The sequence below is a fragment of the Mytilus edulis genome, chromosome 12 (assembly GCF_963676685.1).
Source record: "Mytilus edulis chromosome 12, xbMytEdul2.2, whole genome shotgun sequence".
Taxonomy (NCBI): Eukaryota; Metazoa; Mollusca; class Bivalvia; order Mytilida; family Mytilidae; genus Mytilus; species Mytilus edulis.
Window position 1 is genome coordinate 68,505,143 of NC_092355.1, and position 18,645 is coordinate 68,523,787.

The 18,645-nt window shown below is 30.7% G+C and overlaps 1 protein-coding gene and 1 long non-coding RNA gene across 2 annotated transcripts in view; both read left to right on the forward strand.

The window, feature by feature from the left end:
- Positions 1–675: 675 nt before the first annotated feature.
- On the forward strand, positions 676–5,323 carry LOC139498994 (uncharacterized). The gene is made up of 3 exons (XR_011658069.1): positions 676–2,443; positions 2,692–2,715; positions 5,239–5,323. It is a non-coding gene; the product is annotated as an uncharacterized lncRNA (long non-coding RNA).
- Positions 5,324–10,076: 4,753 nt separating this feature from the next.
- LOC139497802 (death-associated protein kinase 1-like) overlaps positions 10,077–18,645 on the forward strand; it is a 67,537-nt gene continuing 58,968 nt past the window's right edge. Inside the window, exons 1-5 of the mRNA XM_071286037.1 lie at positions 10,077–10,196; positions 10,756–10,854; positions 11,413–11,514; positions 12,072–12,170; positions 12,800–12,907. Of these exons, the coding sequence (XP_071142138.1) occupies positions 10,077–10,196; positions 10,756–10,854; positions 11,413–11,514; positions 12,072–12,170; positions 12,800–12,907 (528 nt within the window). The remainder of the gene's footprint in view (positions 10,197–10,755; positions 10,855–11,412; positions 11,515–12,071; positions 12,171–12,799; positions 12,908–18,645) is intronic.

The following is an 18,645-nucleotide window of genomic DNA, read 5'->3' on the forward strand; positions in this document are numbered from 1 at the left end:
TTTTTGCCCCATTTATGGGCATTATGTTTTTTGATCTGGGTCCGTCTGTTCGTCTGATCTTCCGTCCGTTGGTCCGTCTGTCCTGCTCAGAGATGGGTCCGATTACTTTCAATGTAATTGATTAAATTACAATTACTTTGTCATTTGTACGATTAAATTAAATTAATGATTACATCATTTCTGAAAGTATCTGATTAAATTAATGATTACATTGGCAAAGTAATCCTGATTACATCTGATTACAATGAATTTAAAAACAAAACATTTTGAATGATGTGAATGAATTAACATTCAATATATATAACTATAGCATTTTTGAGAAAGTATTTTATTTGGTTCAATTATAAAATGATAACTTCAAATTAAACTTCATCTATTTAGATAAATACCAAATTTCACTACATATATATACATTACACTTTATCACCAATGATCTCTGAATTATTTTGAATTAAATTTAATAAAGATATATCATAATCAAGAGTTTTTTTGTTTGTCTTCTGACCTCTTTCATAATTTACATGTATTCCAAGTTGCAGTTTATGGAAGTTTAAATATGGATGAAAATAAAGTTACCAGTTAAAACCATGTTAAATTTTAATAGAAATGATTAATCAAATTGTAAACAATATGGAAGTAGTTGTACTAAAAATCATTGCATTTTACATGTACATTTTTAAAAATTTTAAACAACATATTTGTCCAACTTTTAATTTGGTTTGTGCTAATTAGATAAATTTTCATGTCTGATTTATTTTTTATCATATATATTTCCCTACAGCTATACTCTTTTGGTAATTGCAATAAAAACAAACCTTAATTAGTCTCCTACCTGTCAATTCAAAGTTGACAAAAATCACAAAAATTAACAAAAGATTATAATTCAGGGTTAAAGAAAAGTATTACTTGAATATATAACAGTTATTATCAAATATTAATATGAAGATCATTATAAAACGATGAATATACATGTATGTACAAAATCTTTTACTAAGATAAAAGGTATATAATTGTATTATATGTCTCTGCTTAGGCTAATGATGACTTTTCAATACTGTAACAGTTTATTTTTTACTGAAGTAGACATGCTTAAAGTAACCAAACCATTTTAGTATGTTAAAAAATTATCAAATATGAATAACAAAGAGGTTCATTTAATGACCAAAAACACAATTTAAGTTTTTTTTTCATTGTAATCAGAATGTAATCAAAAAGTAATCATGATTACAGGGTATTTTGAGAAGTAATTGATTAAATTAAATTACAGGTAATCAGATTTTTGGCTGATTAATGATTACACTGATTACTTGAAAAATTGTAATCAATTACAGCTGATTAACAATTACAATTACAATTACCCCAAGTCTGGTCCTGCTTCAGGTTAAAGTTTTTGATGAACTTGAAGTCCAATCAACTTGAAACTTAGTATACATGTTCCTTATGATATGATCTTTCTAAATTAGAGATTACTCCCAGTTCACGGTCCACTGAACATAGAACATTATAATGCGGAATGGGCATCTGTGTACTTAGGACACATTCTTGTTGTTTAAGCTGTGCAACTTCTTTCTGTTACCCAATAGTTTAAAATTATTCAAATTCATTGTATAAAGAAAATGTTCATGAAAGTTCATGTGATGAATAACAATGATACACATATTCCTAGACTAAAGAATAATTATATAAACAATTACAGTTTGTCCAACAGCCTTCAACAATGAGCAAAACCCATACCATATAATCATCTATAAATAGCCTTGGTATGATAAAATGTGAAACATTTCAAAAGAAAAAATCAACAGCCTACTACAACAATGAAGGAAAAACAAATATGGTACACTGAGCTTCTAACTACAGCCACTACGTTATAGGTCCTGTCTGTGGAAAGAGTCACACCCTGTATGTAGAATACACAGCTTCTAAATACAGCCACTACGTTATAGGTCCTGTCTGTGGAAAGAGTCACACCCTGTATGTAGAATACACAGCTTCTAACTACAGCCACTACGTTATAGGTCCTGTCTGTGGAAAGAGTCACACCCTGTATGTAGAATACACAGCTTCTAAATACAGCCACTACGTTATAGGTCCTGGCTGTGGAAAGAGTCACACCCTGTATGTAGAATACACAGCTTCTAAATACAGCCACTACGTTATAGGTCCTGTCTTTCAACAGACACATACAGAATAAAAAATGATTAAATTTAATGTGACTGGTCTAGTTGATTATTGATAATGTTTCGAGAAGCTGCAATATGATATTTAATATTGTTCTTTATGTGTGTCTTAATGCTGGTAAATAAAACTTTTGACATTCTTAGACCTGGGAAAGTGCAATAGATGTTCTGGTGTTTGATGGAAAAAGTCACACCCTGCTTGTAGAATACATTTGTACCTCATTCAGTCACACCCTGCTTGTAGAATACATTTGTACCTCATTCAGGTATGTGATTAAATCTTCAAGGTTTTGAGTTCAGTTCATTATTAAACTATAAATAGTGCAGAAAAGTTGAGATAAATGACTGTTTCAATGCTATAATATATTATTTGAATGAAATAAGAAGATAAAAATATTAGGTCAGTATTTTACCACCCATAGTGATCATGTTTTTTTCAATTGGCAATAACACAAATACCTTAATTAAAACTCAACGGTATATATTAAATATAACTTTTCTTTTCTATTTTAAGGCTATAATGGAAAGTTGGAATGAGGTAAGATTTACTTAATAGTCTCCTTGTCATTTGTAGTTTTGTTCCCCATTAGTGTACAATTAGATACAAGTATGTGATAACTTGAGATAAAAACTAGTAGAATTCTAAGTGAACTACCAAACTACCTATTCCAAAAACAAAAAAATACAAAACTGGGACAATGCAAGGTGCAAGGTGAATAAAAGATTCTAAAAGTAGGTGGTGGGAGATAGTGTATTATTTATGTAGTACCTTCAGAATCCTTGTTTATTTGTAACTCTAAGTAGGTCTGTAGAGTTATTTGAAAAAAATATTGGGACAATTTTTCTACATAAAAAAAAATACAGAAGTTATCTCCCCTTGCCATTGTTAAGTTCATGTGAGTTGAATACGACCAATCTATTTTATGGTATAAAGAGCCGACTGATACAACACACTTTTTTTCTTGTTAGGTTACATTCTCATTGCTTTATTATATCCCACATCTACATTTATTCAGTCTACATACATTTATATATGTATCTCTTTAAGTAAGGCCTAAAAAAAAAAGATATGTGTTTCCGGTAAAACATTTTGAAAAATAGGGTCGGTAGGTCGGAATTCTTTTTTTTTTTTTTTTTTTTTTTTTGACATCGTAAATGAAATCCGGAAAATTATCATGTTTTTGAAGCACCTGCTGTGCAAATTTCTTGGATTTTAACCTATTTGGAATACCTTTTGACATTAATAAAATGTTTTACTGGCTTTCTATGCAAGAGGAAGCAAGAGAGAAAAAATATTATGTCATCTATCAGAAGCCTGTGTCAAAAACAGGGTCGGTTGATAAATTTTTTTTATTTTTTTTTTTTGGAAGATCCAATAAAAAAGTTAGGGTCGGGGCTAAAAAACAGGGTCGGTCGGGTTACCGGAAACACGGATCTTTTTTTTCTCGGCCTAAGTTAATAGAGAGATTTCTACTAGCTGATATGAAAAAGGATGAGAAAGTACCTAGGGGCAATTAAAGGAATAAGTGAATGAAACACAACTACATGTCTTCAAAAGGCAATTAAAGGACTTAGTGAATGAAAAACACAACTACATGTCTTAAAAAGGACAAAAGTAGGGGCAACTAAAGGACTAAGTGTATAACATATCTTTAAAAGGACAAAGGTCAAAGTCCAGAAAATACTACAAGAAAGAAAATTCAAGAATATGCCAAATCTAGTCCATAATTTTATAAAAAAAAATTTTGTTTGAAGGTTAACAATTTTGTCGAGCCTGCGACTTAAGTTGCAGAAAGCTCGACATAGGGGTAGTGATCCGATGGCGGCTAACATCTTAAAAGCTTTATATTTTAGAAGGTTGAAAAACTGGATGCTTCATACTTTGTTACAGATGCCTCATGTTATGAAGTTTCCGTCAGTCACATGTCCAATGTCCTTGACCTCATTTCCATGGTTCATTTGGTATGTGTGTACCTTGCAAGGTCTTCATGCCCGTTAGACAGTTTTCACTTGACCTCGACCTCATTTCATGAATCAGTGAACAAGGTTAAGTTTTGGTGGTCAGGTCCATATCTCAAATACTATAAGCAATAGATCTAGTATATTCAGTGTATCGAAGGACCGTCAAAGTGTATATGTCCAACTGGCAGGTGTCATCTGACCTTGAACTCATTTTCATGGTTCAGTGGTTACAGTAAGGTTTTTGTGTTTTGGTCTGTTTTTCTTATACTGTATGCAATAGGTTTACCATATTTGGTGTATGGAATGATTGTAAGGTGTACATGTCTAGCTGGCAGGTGTCATCTGACCATGACCGCATTTTCATGGTTCAGTGGTCAAAGTTCAGTTTTTGAGTTTTGGTCTTTTTATTTAATACTTTATGCAATATGTCATGTATGTCAACTATATTTGTTGTATGGAAATATTTTATGATGTATATGTCAATCGCACAGGTTTTATTTGACCTTGACCTCATTTTCACAGTTCATTGCTCAGTGTTAAGTTTTTGTGTTTTGGTCTGGTTTTCTTAAACTATAACCAATAGGTCAACTATATCTGTTGTTTGGAAGAATTGTTAGCTGTACATGCCTTGACCTCATTTTCATGGTTCATTGGTCAATGTTTAGTTTTCTTGGTTAATGTTAAGTTTATGTGACAGTTGTGATAAAGCTTTTTATTTAGGACTATCAACATAATATCAATGATTAGTAAAGAAGGCGAGACATTTCAGTGTGTGCACTTTTGGTGTTTTTCTTGATAATATAATATGCATAAATCCCAACAATTTTATGCTATTAAAAGAATTCCTCGAGCTCTCTGTCTGTTATTTGAAGGAAGGATACTACTAATTTATGTAGTCATTGCTAAAGAGAAGAAAACATAATTATTACCTAATTTAACAGTAAGGACATTCATTACAATATATTTTTATTACGGTTTACTTACAGAAACTTACTACAGCTGCTGGGAATAGAGATATAGAAGCCTTAAAATTATGTCTACAGAATGGTGCAGACATTGATTATCAAAATTAAATGTGATTTCTATGTTTTACTTACAGAAACTTACTACAGCTGCTATAGTTGGAGATATAAAAGCCTTAAAATTATGTCTACAGAATGGTGCAGACATCGATAATCGAGATGTAAGTAAAATATTCACATTCAAAACTACCTTATTTTAATAATTCATAGAAAAATCATTTGAAGATACTGCCTTTTATGGTACATGAACAAAAAAAGACACAAAACTACATGTTACTTAAAATTAAAGCACAGTGAAACAGTGAAAACTACAAGTAACTTCAAAATTTTGAATATTGTACATAAACACACGACAACAATTTACTTTAGAACTATAATAATAGAAGTATAAAAAATAAAAAAACAAGTTGCTTCAGAACATAACAGATTGTACATAAGCAGAATAAAACAAAGAAAGTTCTACAAATTACTTCAGAACATAACAGATTGTACATAAGCAGTATAAAACAAACAAAGTTCTACAAATTACTTCAGAACAAAACAAATTGTACACCAGCAGTATAAAACACACAACTACAAGTTACTTCAGAGCATAACAAATTGTACACCAACAGTATAAAACACACAACTACAAGTTACCTCAGAACATAACAGATTTTACATAAGCAGTAAAAAAAACACACAACTACATGTTCTTCAGAACAGAACAAATTGTACATAAGAAATATAAAACACACAACTACAAATTACTTCAGAACATAACAGATTGTACACCAGCAGTATAAAACACACAACTACAAGTTACTTCAGAACAGAACAAATTGTACATAAGAAATATAAAACACACAACCACAAGTTACTTCAGAATATAACATATTGTACACCAGCAGTATAAAACACACAACTACATGTTCTTCAGAACAGAACAAATTGTACATAAGAAATATAAAACACACAACTACAAGTTACTTCAGAACATCACAGATTGTACACCAGCAGTATAAAACACACAACTACAAGTTACTTCAGAACAGAACAAATTGTTCATAAGAAATATAAAACACACAACTACAAATTACTTCAGAACATAACAGATTGTACACCAGCAGTATAAAACACACAAGTTACTTCAGAACAGAACAAATTGTACATAAGAAATATAAAACACAAAACTACAAATTACAGTGAAACCTGGGTAAACCGAACCCTGATAAAACCGAATTTCAGTTTAAACCGAACAATTTTCAAAGTCCCAAAAAATTTCCCTATCAATTAACGTTAATCTAACCTGAAAAAGACGAACCCTGTCAACACCGAATTCCGAACGCTTTTTGAAGGCTCGTTAGTAAATTTATATTTAAAAATTACCTGTCAAAATCGATCAATACCAATCAAAACACTAAAATATTATTAATTATTTGCATGATTTAATTAAACAAACACAGGATGGCAGAGTATCCCCGAGGGTATTTGAGGTTTAATGAACTTGTGAGTTGTTATTACAAACTAATTAGCATGTTTGTGTCCATGTATAAAGTGATTTTTTTGTTGTAAAGAAACGTTAAACTGATCAGGTACCCCATCGCCGATAATGACAAGAAAGGAACTTTCCCTCAGGTTAATTAAATGCACGTTACTCAAATAATTACGGCCACAAAATCGTAACTGTCATTCTGTAGTTAAACTGTTTAATTAAATAATAGTTTTAAAGCCTATCACTGGATTAAGAAGTCGTGCAACACAATAAGGTCAATCGATTTCGATATCCGGATTCCCTTTAGAGGCCCTATATATTTGATTCGAATGCTCCCAACGACCTCCGTTAGCTATTTAGCAACGATAAAGTCCAAGAATAAACTGGATCCCTGCTGTTGTTTCACTCCTATCGTGTGCCGAAGTATCAACCAGCGGGTGACCAGTTTAGTCCGAGAACTCGTGTGTACAATGACGTTCCCGATTCAACTACGGAATCTTCATTTCACAGTGACTGTGAATCTGAATTGGTTAGTGAATGAACGGATGAGAAAATAATTATAAAAAGCAAAATCGCTCCACGTCGGACATCTTATAACGACGAGCGTGAGTGACGGAGTGGCGTTTGATTTGTAAACAAAAATGTAGCAAAACGTCATCTTCTTATATTTTTACATTTACATCTAAATCAACACAAAAATAAACTGTCGTCTGTTGTGTCACCTATTATCCCTTGTCAGTAAATGTCTAAATTATTTTGGTGTCGACTTCCGTTTACCTCTACAATCCGAACACCTGTGAAAACCGAACAAAACACAAGGTCCCGTGGGTGTTCGGTTTAGACAGGTTTCGCTGTACTTCAGAACATAACAGATTGTACACCAGCAGTATAAAACACACAACTACAAGTTACTTCAGAACAGAATAAATAGTACATAAGAAATATAAAACACACAACAACAAATTACTTCAGAACATAATAAATTGTACACCAGCAGTATCAAACACACAACTACAAATTACTTCAGAACATAACGGATTTTACACCAGCAGTATAAAACACACAACTACAAGTTACTTCAGAACAGAACAAATTGTACATAAGAAATATAAAACACACAACTACAAATTACTTCAGAACATAACAGATTGTACATTAGCAGTATCAAACACACAACTACAAATTACTTCAGAACATAACGGATTTTACACCAGCAGTATAAAACACACAACTACAAGTTACTTCAATACAGAACAAATTGTACATAAGAAATATAAAACACACAACTACAAGTTACTTCAGAACAGAACAAATTGTACATAAGAAATATAAAACACACAACTACAAGTTACCTCAGAACATAACAGATTGTACATCAGCAGTATAGAACATAAAACTACAAGTTACGTCAGAACATAACAGATTGTACACCAGCAGTATAAACATACAAATACAAGTTACTTCAGAACATAACAGATTGTACACTTGCAGTATAAAATATACAAATACAAGTTACTTCAGAACATAACAGATTGTACACCAGCAGTATAAACATACAAATACAAGTTACCTCAGAACATAACAGATTGTACACCAGCTGTATAAACATACAAATACAAGTTACCTCAGAACATAACAAATGATACACCAGCAGTATATAACACATAACTACAAGTTACTTCAGAACATAACAGATTGTACACCAGCAGTATAAACATACAACCACAAGTTACTTCAGAACATAACAGATTGTACACCAGCAGTATAAACATACAACCACAAGTTACTTCAGAACATAACAGATTGTACACCAGCAGTATAAACATACAACCACAAGTTACTTCAGAACATAACAGATTGTACACCAGCAGTATAAACATACAAATACAAGTTACCTCAGAACATAACAAATTATACACAAGCAGTATAAAACACATAACTACAAGTTACTTCAGAACATAACAGATTGTACACCAGCAGTATAAACATACAACCACAAGTTACTTCAGAACATAACAAATTATACACAAGCAGTATAAAACACATAACTACAAGTTACTTCAGAACATAACAGATTGTACACCAGCAGTATAAACATACAAATACAAGTTACCTCAGAACATAACAAATTATACACCAGCAGTATAAGCATACAACCACAAGTTACTTCAGAACATAACAGATTGTACACCAGCAGTATAAACATACAACCACAAGTTACTTCAGAACATAACAGATTGTACACCAGCAGTATAAACATACAACCACAAGTTACTTCAGAACATAACAAATGATACACCAGCAGTATAAAACACATAACTACAAGTTACTTCAGAACATAACAGATTGTACACCAGCAGTATAAACATACAAATACAAGTTACCTCAGAACATAACAAATTATACACAAACAGTATAAAATATACAAATACAAGTTACTTCAGAACATAACAGATTGTACACCAGCAGTATAAAACACATAACTACAAGTTTCTTCAGAACATAACAGATTGTACATCAGCAGTATAAAATATACAACCACAAGTTACTTCAGAACATAACATATTGTACATTAGCAGAATAAAACACACAACTGCAAGTTACTTCAGAACATAACAGATTGTACATTAGCAGTATAAAACACATAGCTACAAGTTACTTCTGAACATAATATAATAATATATCTGTATGGAAACTGATATTTTATATCATTATACTGAATTCGATATTAAATCAAAATCTGTTTTTAATTTAACAGTTTAAATGAGAGAAAAAAGTAAGTAAAGGTATTTTTTTTCTCTCATTAATTGTTTATGTTTGTTTTGAATTATAGTTGAAAAAGTTCTAATTTGAATATTTACACCAAGGTTAACAGCAGGTGTAAAACAAATATCACACATGTATGTTATTGCTTCACTTCGACCACATTCCTTAATATATACAAAATTGTGTTGTTAATTAGACAGGTTGAATGGACAACAAATAATTGTAAGAATCATATAAAGTGGGGTCTCATTTTGTTTGTCTCCTAGTGCTAAATCAGGAAATGTAACTATTTTGCATATTTCTTTGAAAAAGTTACTTTTTAAAAAATTGATCATTATTCTGAATCATGTTAATCAGACAGATTTAATCATTATATTAACAAATACTTGTTAGAATTATATAAAGTGATATGTCATTTTACTCAGAGAATTGTAATGAATCCATTGATATAAATATTTTGTTCATTTCTTAAAAAAAAAAAAAAAAAAAAAAAATTAACATGACAGTTCTGATGGAAGTTTTGACATCTCACAAAAAAAAAAAAACAGTTGTTTATGATCAATATAAATACAGGTGTGACTGGTCATTTTATTCAGTTTTGACCACTGATTCATGTGATATCTATTTTGTTTATATTTATTACACAACATTGTCCAGTTTATCAGACAAGTTTTGATGTCAGTTGTATTATTCCAGGGTTGGGGATGGACAGCATTAATGTCTGCTGCCAGGATAGGACACCTGGAGATCTGTAGACACCTCATTGATAGAGGATGTAAGATCGACATCACAGCAGTATGTTATCTACTTAGTCTGATCACATTACTATTAATCTACACTAAATCATGTTGTTAATTAGACAAGTTTAATGAACAAATATTTGTAATAGTTATATCAAGTGGGGTCTCATTTTACTCGTTTTATTGTTCTGAATTAGAAAATATTACTCCTTTTCATATTTCTTAAAAAAAATATTTTATTAAAATGAACAATTATACTGAATCTACACTAATTCCTGTTGTTAATCAGACAGTTTTAACGAACAAATATTTGTAAGAATCATATATAGTGGGGTCTCATTTTGTTTGTTTTGTTCTACTGAATCCATTGATTTAATTATTTTACACATTTCTTGAAAAAAATATTTTTTTAAGATATCAGGTTTAATGGAAGTTTTGACATTTCACAACAAAACATGTTTAGTTATTGTTTATATAAAATATAAATACAAGTGTGACTGGTCATTTTATTCAGTTTTGACCACTGATTCATGTGATATATATTTTGTTTATATTTATTACACAACATTGTCCAGTTTATCAGACAAGTTTTGATGTCAGTTGTATTATTCCAGAGTAGAGGAGTGACAGCATTAATATGGGCTGCCAGGGAAGGACACCTGGAGATCTGTCGACTCCTCATTGATAGAGGATGTAAGATCGACATCATACATGTATGTTATCTAATTAGTCTGATCACATTACTATTAATCTACACTAAATCATGTTATTAATTAGACAGGTTAATGAACAAATATTTGTAATAATTATATCAAGTTGGGTCTCATTTTACTCATATTATTGTTCTGAATTAGAAAATATTACTCCTTTTCATATTTCTTAAAAAAAATATTTTATAAAAATGAACAATTATACTGAATCTACACTAATTCATGTTGTTAATCAGACAATTTTAACGAACAAATATGTGTAAGAATCATATAAAATGGGGTCTCATTTTACTTGTTTTGTTCTACTGAATCCATTGATATAATTATTTTACACATTTCTTGAAAAAAATGTTTTTTCAAGATATCAGGTTTAATGGAAGTTTTGACATTTCACAACAAAACATGTTTAGTTATTGTTTATATAAAATATAAATACAAGTGTGACTGGTCATTTTATTCAGTTTTGACCACTGATTCATGTGATATATATTTTGTTTATATTTATTACACAACATTGTCCAGTTTATCAGACAAGTTTTAATGTCAGTTGTATTATTCCAGGATGATGGATTGACAGCATTAATGTTGACTGCCATTGGAGGACACCTGGAGATCTGTCGTCTTCTCATTGATAGAGGATGTAACATCGACATCACAGATACAGTATGTTATCTACTTAGTCTGATCACATTACGATTAATCTACAATAAATCATGTTATTAATTAGACAAGTTTAATGAACAAATATTTGTAATAATTATATCAAGTGGGGTCTCATTTTACTCGTATTATTGTTCTGAATTAGAAAATATTACTCCTTTTCATGTTTCTTAAAAAAATATTTTATTAAAATGAACAATTATACTGAATCTACACTTATTCCTGTTGTTAATCAGACAGTTTAACAAACAAATATTTGTAAGAATCATATAAAGTGGGGTCTCATTTTACTTGTTTTGTTCTACTGAATCCATTGATATAATTATTTTACACATTTCTTGAAAAAAATATTTTTTTAAGATATCAGGTTTAATGGAAGTTTTGACATTTCACAACAAAACATGTTTATTTATTGTTTATGTAGAATATAAATACAAGTGTGACCGGTCATTTTATTTAGTTTTGACCACTGATTCATGTGATATATATTTTGTTTATATTTATTACACAACATTGTCCAGTTTATCAGACAAGTTTTGATGTCAGTTGTATTATTCCAGTTGTATGGAGGGACAGCATTAATGTCGGCTGCCAGGTATGGACGCCTGGAGATCTGTAGACTCCTCATTGATAGAGGATGTAAGATCGACATCACAGAAGTATGTTTTCTACTTAGTCAGATCAAATACTATTAATCTACACAAAATCATGTTGTTAATTAAACAGTTTTAATGAACAAATATTTGTAATAATTATATAAAGTGGGGTTTCATTTTACTCGTATTGTTGTTCTGAATTAGAAAATATTCCTCCTTTTCATGTTTCTTAAAAAAATTTTTTTATTAGAATGAATGAGTATACTGAATCTACACTAATTTCTGTTGTTTAAAATTAGTTTTAACGAAACAAATATTTGTAAGAATCATATAAAGTGGGGTCTCATTTTACTTGTTTTATTCTACTGAATCCATTAATATAATTATTTTACACATTTCTTGAAAAAAATTGTTTTTTTAAGATATCAGGTTTAATGGAAGTTTTGACATTTCACAACAAAACATGTTTATTTATTGTTTTTATACAATATAAATACAAAGTGTGACTGGTCATTTTATTTAGTTTTGACCATTGGTTCATGTGATATATATTTTGTTTATATTTATATTACAAAACATTGTCCAGTTTATCAGACAAGTTTGAATGTCAGTTGTAGGATATGTTGTATATTATTGATATTGACAACAAAGTATTGTACATAATATTTACATGTTATTTGGTTATATTATAGAGAGATGGATACACACCTTTACATTGGGCTGCTAGGAAGGGATATCTACTGATCACAAGATGTCTGGTAGAACAAGGAGATGCAAGTCCCTTGATTACAACACATAAGGTAATATTTTATAGTATATGACCAGTGTTCAACTATTAGGCCAGACTTTTTATTTTATCTGTTTAACGAGAAAATTTGTAAAAAAAAAGGGTCGAGGGGGCAAAATAAAAAAAAAATAAAAGTGCAAAATTGGTCGAGTCAACACTAAAAATAAATGTAAAACCATTATAAGTGACTTTTTAGCTCACCTGGCCTGAAGGGCCAAGTGAGCTTTTCCCATCACTTTGCGTCCGTCGTCCGTCGTCGTCCTTCGTCGTTAACTTTGACAAAAATCTTCTCCTCTGAAACTACTGGGCCAAATTAAACCAAACTTGGCCACAATCATCATTGGGGTATCTCAGGGATTATTCCAGGTGTTTTCAAATGGGTCCCTTGAACATCAAATTGGGAATTTTTATCCCAATTGGGAATTTTTTATGCATACAATCTAAAACGAAATAATATCATTTCCTGACCTGTAAAAACGGAAAATGTATATTAAGTTTCACCTGAACACTGCTTGAAGAAGTTATTGGATTCAGACAAGGGAAGTTGTAATACATGAATACCACGAATACCATTGCACATGATGCACTATCATCTTACCTTTGGTAAACAAGGCATATATATATACCAGCTAACATAAACCTATGGCACTTAAGCAGTTTAGCTATTTATTCGAATTTCAAATTATCTCATAATATATAAGATATCTTATATAACATATTAGATTTTTATAAGATATCTCATTTAATATATGAGATATCTTACATAATTATTTTTTTTAAAGCTATCTTATATATTATATGAGATATCTTATATTATATGAGATATCTTATATATTTAATAAGATATCTTATAAAGTTTAAAAACTTTATAAGATATCTTATATACTTTATACTTAGATATCTTATATACTTATAAGATATCTTATATACTTTATAAGATATCTTCTAAAGTTTATAAGATATCTCATTAAGTATATGAAATATCTTATAAATATTTTTTATACAAGATATCTTATATAGTTTATTGGATATCATCTTAAGAAAACTATATAAGATATATTATATGAATTATCTTATAATTTCTATACGATGTCTCTAATAATATATCTTATATAATATATATAGATTCTACCACTTCATCGAGTGTAATACGATATTTATCCACTCGCGACAGTTAAATTTTCAAATTTAAAACGCAAGGCTTGCCCGAGCATTTTAAATATTTAAAATTTAACTGTCGAGAGTGGATAAATATCGTATTACACGAGATTTGGTGGTGGAATCTGTTTCTCTAATGATTTTCTAACATTATGCAGGCACACTTATTCCTTCTTTTCAAATGATCTGCAAAAAGATGTGTTCTTTCTATGTGACTTCATCAGACATGATCGCCTTTTTTCATGCCGTCACAATAGGAAATTCAGAGGAAAGCAAGAACATTCGACGTCATAATCGGATTTTAACCAATGAAGTACTGAGATCAAACGAACCTCACATTGATTAAATTTTTTATTACAATGTGTGCAGAAAGGGATAAATTGACGAAGAATTAGAGAAATAAGATATATCTTAAATAATCTTATATAGTATATAAGATATCTTATAAATATACTTTATATAAGATATCTTTTATATAGTTTATAAGATATCTTATACAATTTATAACATATCTGATAAAGAAAACTATATGAGATATCTTATAAACTATAAAAGATATCTCATAAATTTTATAACATATGCATGTAAGATATCTTATAAACTTTATAAGATATCTTACAAACTATATAAGATATATAATGAACTATTATATAAGATATCTTATAAAGTTTATGAGATATCTTGAAGTTAGATTAAATAACAAAACGGCTTGCCATATTAACCACTGAAAAAAATCATCCATTCGGTATTTTTTCAACAGATCATCTTTATAAGCTTACCTTGATTCAAATGGATTTCAAATTGAACTGGCCAATTGTCAAATTCAGAAAAGCAATTACAAAAGGTTATATACTTATATTTAAAGCAATTGCACCAGGCACCAGTGAACTTTAAAATTATTTGGATCATTTTTATATCTTTTGAAATAGTTCCATAATGATGACATCGTATTTCAGGGGGGGGCTCATTTCATGAATGGTCCATCGTCAACATTATTTTCAAAAACGCTCAAACTTTTGTCTTTTGAGGAAATAGAGTAAAATATAAAATAATTTCTTTTACAAAACAGGATTTAAGCAAGTTACATAAACGGCTCTGCTGGGCAATCTGCTTTTATAAGATCAGCGCCCATTAAAATTTATTCATCAATGTTATATCAAAATTTGAATTTTTTCTTTGCCGAGGTCTGCTTTGACACCAATTTTGACAAAAAGCATGTTTCTGATCAACCTGCTAAGCGATCTACTTTTGCGAATTCAAATACTTCCATAAAATTTTATTCAATTGAATCCGGCTGCTAAAATTGTTTACCTCACGTTGACATAATTAAATCGTTGTTAATAAAATGCGATCTTAGTCAGCATTCTTATCCGGATTTTACTACGTTTTGACGACAAACTATGAAAAATTATAGTTGCGGTAATAGGTGACTGAAACTTTTTCGGAAATACCGATTTTTATTTTATTTTCCTGAATTGGGAATTTATATTCACTAACATTTTTTTGGGGCCGCTGGCAGATTTAAGGGCCGCTAAGCGGCCCTAAACTATATAGTGGAATCATCCCTGTATCTAGTTTAAAAATGGTGTCCGGTGACCCGTCCAACCAACCAAGATGGCTGCCATGACTACAAATAGAGCATAGGGGTGAAAAACAGTTTTTGGCTTATAAGGCCACGGTTTTTTAATTTGTTGGTTTACGGATTTTCTCCATGAAAATGTCGGGTCGGTCGGTCGGGAAAAAAAAAGAAAAAATATCTTTCAAGACATAAAACAGATACGCAAAATAAATATATATTTCACCTTTCTAATAATATGTTTGTTATGCTTTTTTGTCATATTTCTTAAATTTTAGTTCGATGAAATACTATTGCTCAGCTGTAATAAACATCGCATAACATTGTCTAATAATTTCCCGTAAAAAAAGGGGGATGCACGGATACTTGAAAGACGAAATTAAATCGTCATTTCACAAACAAGAAAAACAGATTCACGTAGCTCTTAATCAATTCCAGAAAACTTGGTGAATAATGATCTTCAAACACGCAAACTGATAAAGAAAAAAAATAATGTAAAAACTTCGTACGAAAACAAGTTTCAACACACGTGTCAAAAACGTTATAGACTCGTCCACTGGAAAAACGAGAATATCGGGTAAATCTGTTATCATGCATTCCCGTTTTTTATCCAAATGGATGATATTTTTTTTATTATCTATGAAACAAGATAATTTCGAATGATTTGTTAATAATATTGAATTCAGTACTTTAACTTGATGTCTTAAACTTCCACCTGTCCACATTTGGACAAGTCTATTTCTATGAAAAGATGCATATTACGGACTGGTGACAAATAAGGGAAACAGAACTTATTGCGTAATTCTTTTGAATCACAGGTTTCGTTCCGCAAAATTATTTGCGCAAACGACATTTCAAGGTCATTAATAATTGATTTGTCTATTTTTAGAAACGTAACCTGGAAGTTTTTCTTTTTTTCACAACAGAAAGTGTTATCAATTCTGTTAGTGATTAATGCATTTCATTTCATAAAAAAAGGATATTTTAATTATTTTTCAGGAATAATGCATTTGTTAGGGTCGGCAGGAATAAAAAAGCATGAAAAGTCAATTTTATTTTTATTCTGGAAATCGGCAAAATCAGGTCGGCGGATCCGTAAACCAACAAATTAAAAAATCCTGGCATAACTCAAAAACCAAAGCATTTAGAGCAAATCTGACATGGGGTAAAATTGTTTATCAGGTCAAGATCTATCTGCCCTCAAATTTGCAGATGAATCCGACAACCCGTTGTTGGGTTACTGCCCCTGAATTGGTAATTTTAGGGAATTTTTGCTGTTTTTGGTTATTATCTTGAATACTATTATAGATAGAGATAAACTGTAAACAGCAATAATGTTCAGCAAAGTAAGACCTACAAATAAGTCAACATGACCAAAATGGTCAGTCGACCCCTTAAGGAGTTATTGCCCTTTATAGTAATTTTTTAACAACTTTTTGTCATTTTTTGTTACTTTTCTAAAAATCTTCTTCTCTGAAACTACTTTGCCAAATTTAACCAAACTTGGCCACAATTATCATTGTGGTTTACAGTTTATAAAATGTGTCCGATGACCCAGCTTCCAAACAAAATGGCCGACATGGCTAAAATTAGAACATAGTGGTAAAATGCAGTTTTTGCTTTATATCTTTAAAACTAAGACATTTAGGGCAAATCTTTCAAGATTTTAATGTCCATCAGAATAAGATATATCCCCTCACAAATTTTCAATTGAATCGGACAACCTGTTGTCGGGTTGCTGCCCTAAAATTGGTGATTTTAAGGAAATTTTGCAGTTTTTGGTTATTATCTTGAATACTATTATAGATAGAGATAAACTGTAAACAGCAATTATGTTCAGCAAAGTAAGATCTACCAATAAGTCAGCATGATCAAAATTGTTAGAGGACCCCTTAAGGAGTTATTGCCCTTTATAGTCAATATTGAACAACTTTTCGTCATTTTTGTAACTTGTATAAAAATCATTTCTAAAACTACTTGGCCAAATTTAACCAAACTTGGCCACAATCATAATACTAGGGTATCTTTTTAAAAAAAAAGTGTCTAATGACCCCGCCTACCAACGAAGATGGCCAACATCTGTAAACACATTAACAGGTGAGCGACACAGGCTCTTGGGAGCCTCTAGTTCGTAAATCTTAGTAATCTTTTACAAAAATCTTCTCCTGAAACTACTGGGCTAAATTAATCCAAACTTGGCCACAATCATCTTTGGGGTATGTAGTTTAAAAAATGTGTCCGGTGACTCGGCCATCCAACCAAGATGGCCGCCACAGCTAAATATAGAACATAGGGGTAAAATGCAGTTTTTGGCTTATATCTCAAAAATCAAAGCATTTAGAGCAAATCTGACTGAGTTTAATTGTTTATCAGGTCAAGATATATCTGCCCTGAAATTTCCTGTAAAGAGCAATAATGTACAGCAAAGTAAGACCTAAAAAAAAGTAAACATGACCTAAATGGTCAATTGACCCCCTAAGGAGTTATTGTCCTTTATAGTCAATTTTTAACAATTTTCATAAAATTTGTAAATTTTTACTAACATTTTCCACTGAAACTACTTTTCCAAGATCATTATAGATAGAGATAATTGTAAGCAGCAAGAATGTTCAGTAAAGTAAGATGTACAAACACAATTTTGTCATGAATCCATCTGCTTCCTTTGTTTATTATTCACATATACCAAGGTGAGCGACACAGGCTCTTTAGAGCCTCTAGTTTTTATACGACCGCAAAAATTTTAATTTTTTGGTCGTATATTGCTATCATGTTGGCGTCGTCGTCGTCGTCCGAATACTTTTAGTTTTCGCACTCTAACTTTAGTAAAAGTTCATTTTAATTTGAAAGGAAGGTTGGGATTGATTTTGGAAGTTTTGGTCCCAACAGTTTAGGAATTAGGGGTCAAAAAGGGCCCAAATAAGCATTTTCTAGGTTTTCGCACTATAACTTAAGTTTAAATAAATAGAAATCAGTGATGTTTTGACACAAAGTTAATGACCACAAAAGGAAGGTTGGGA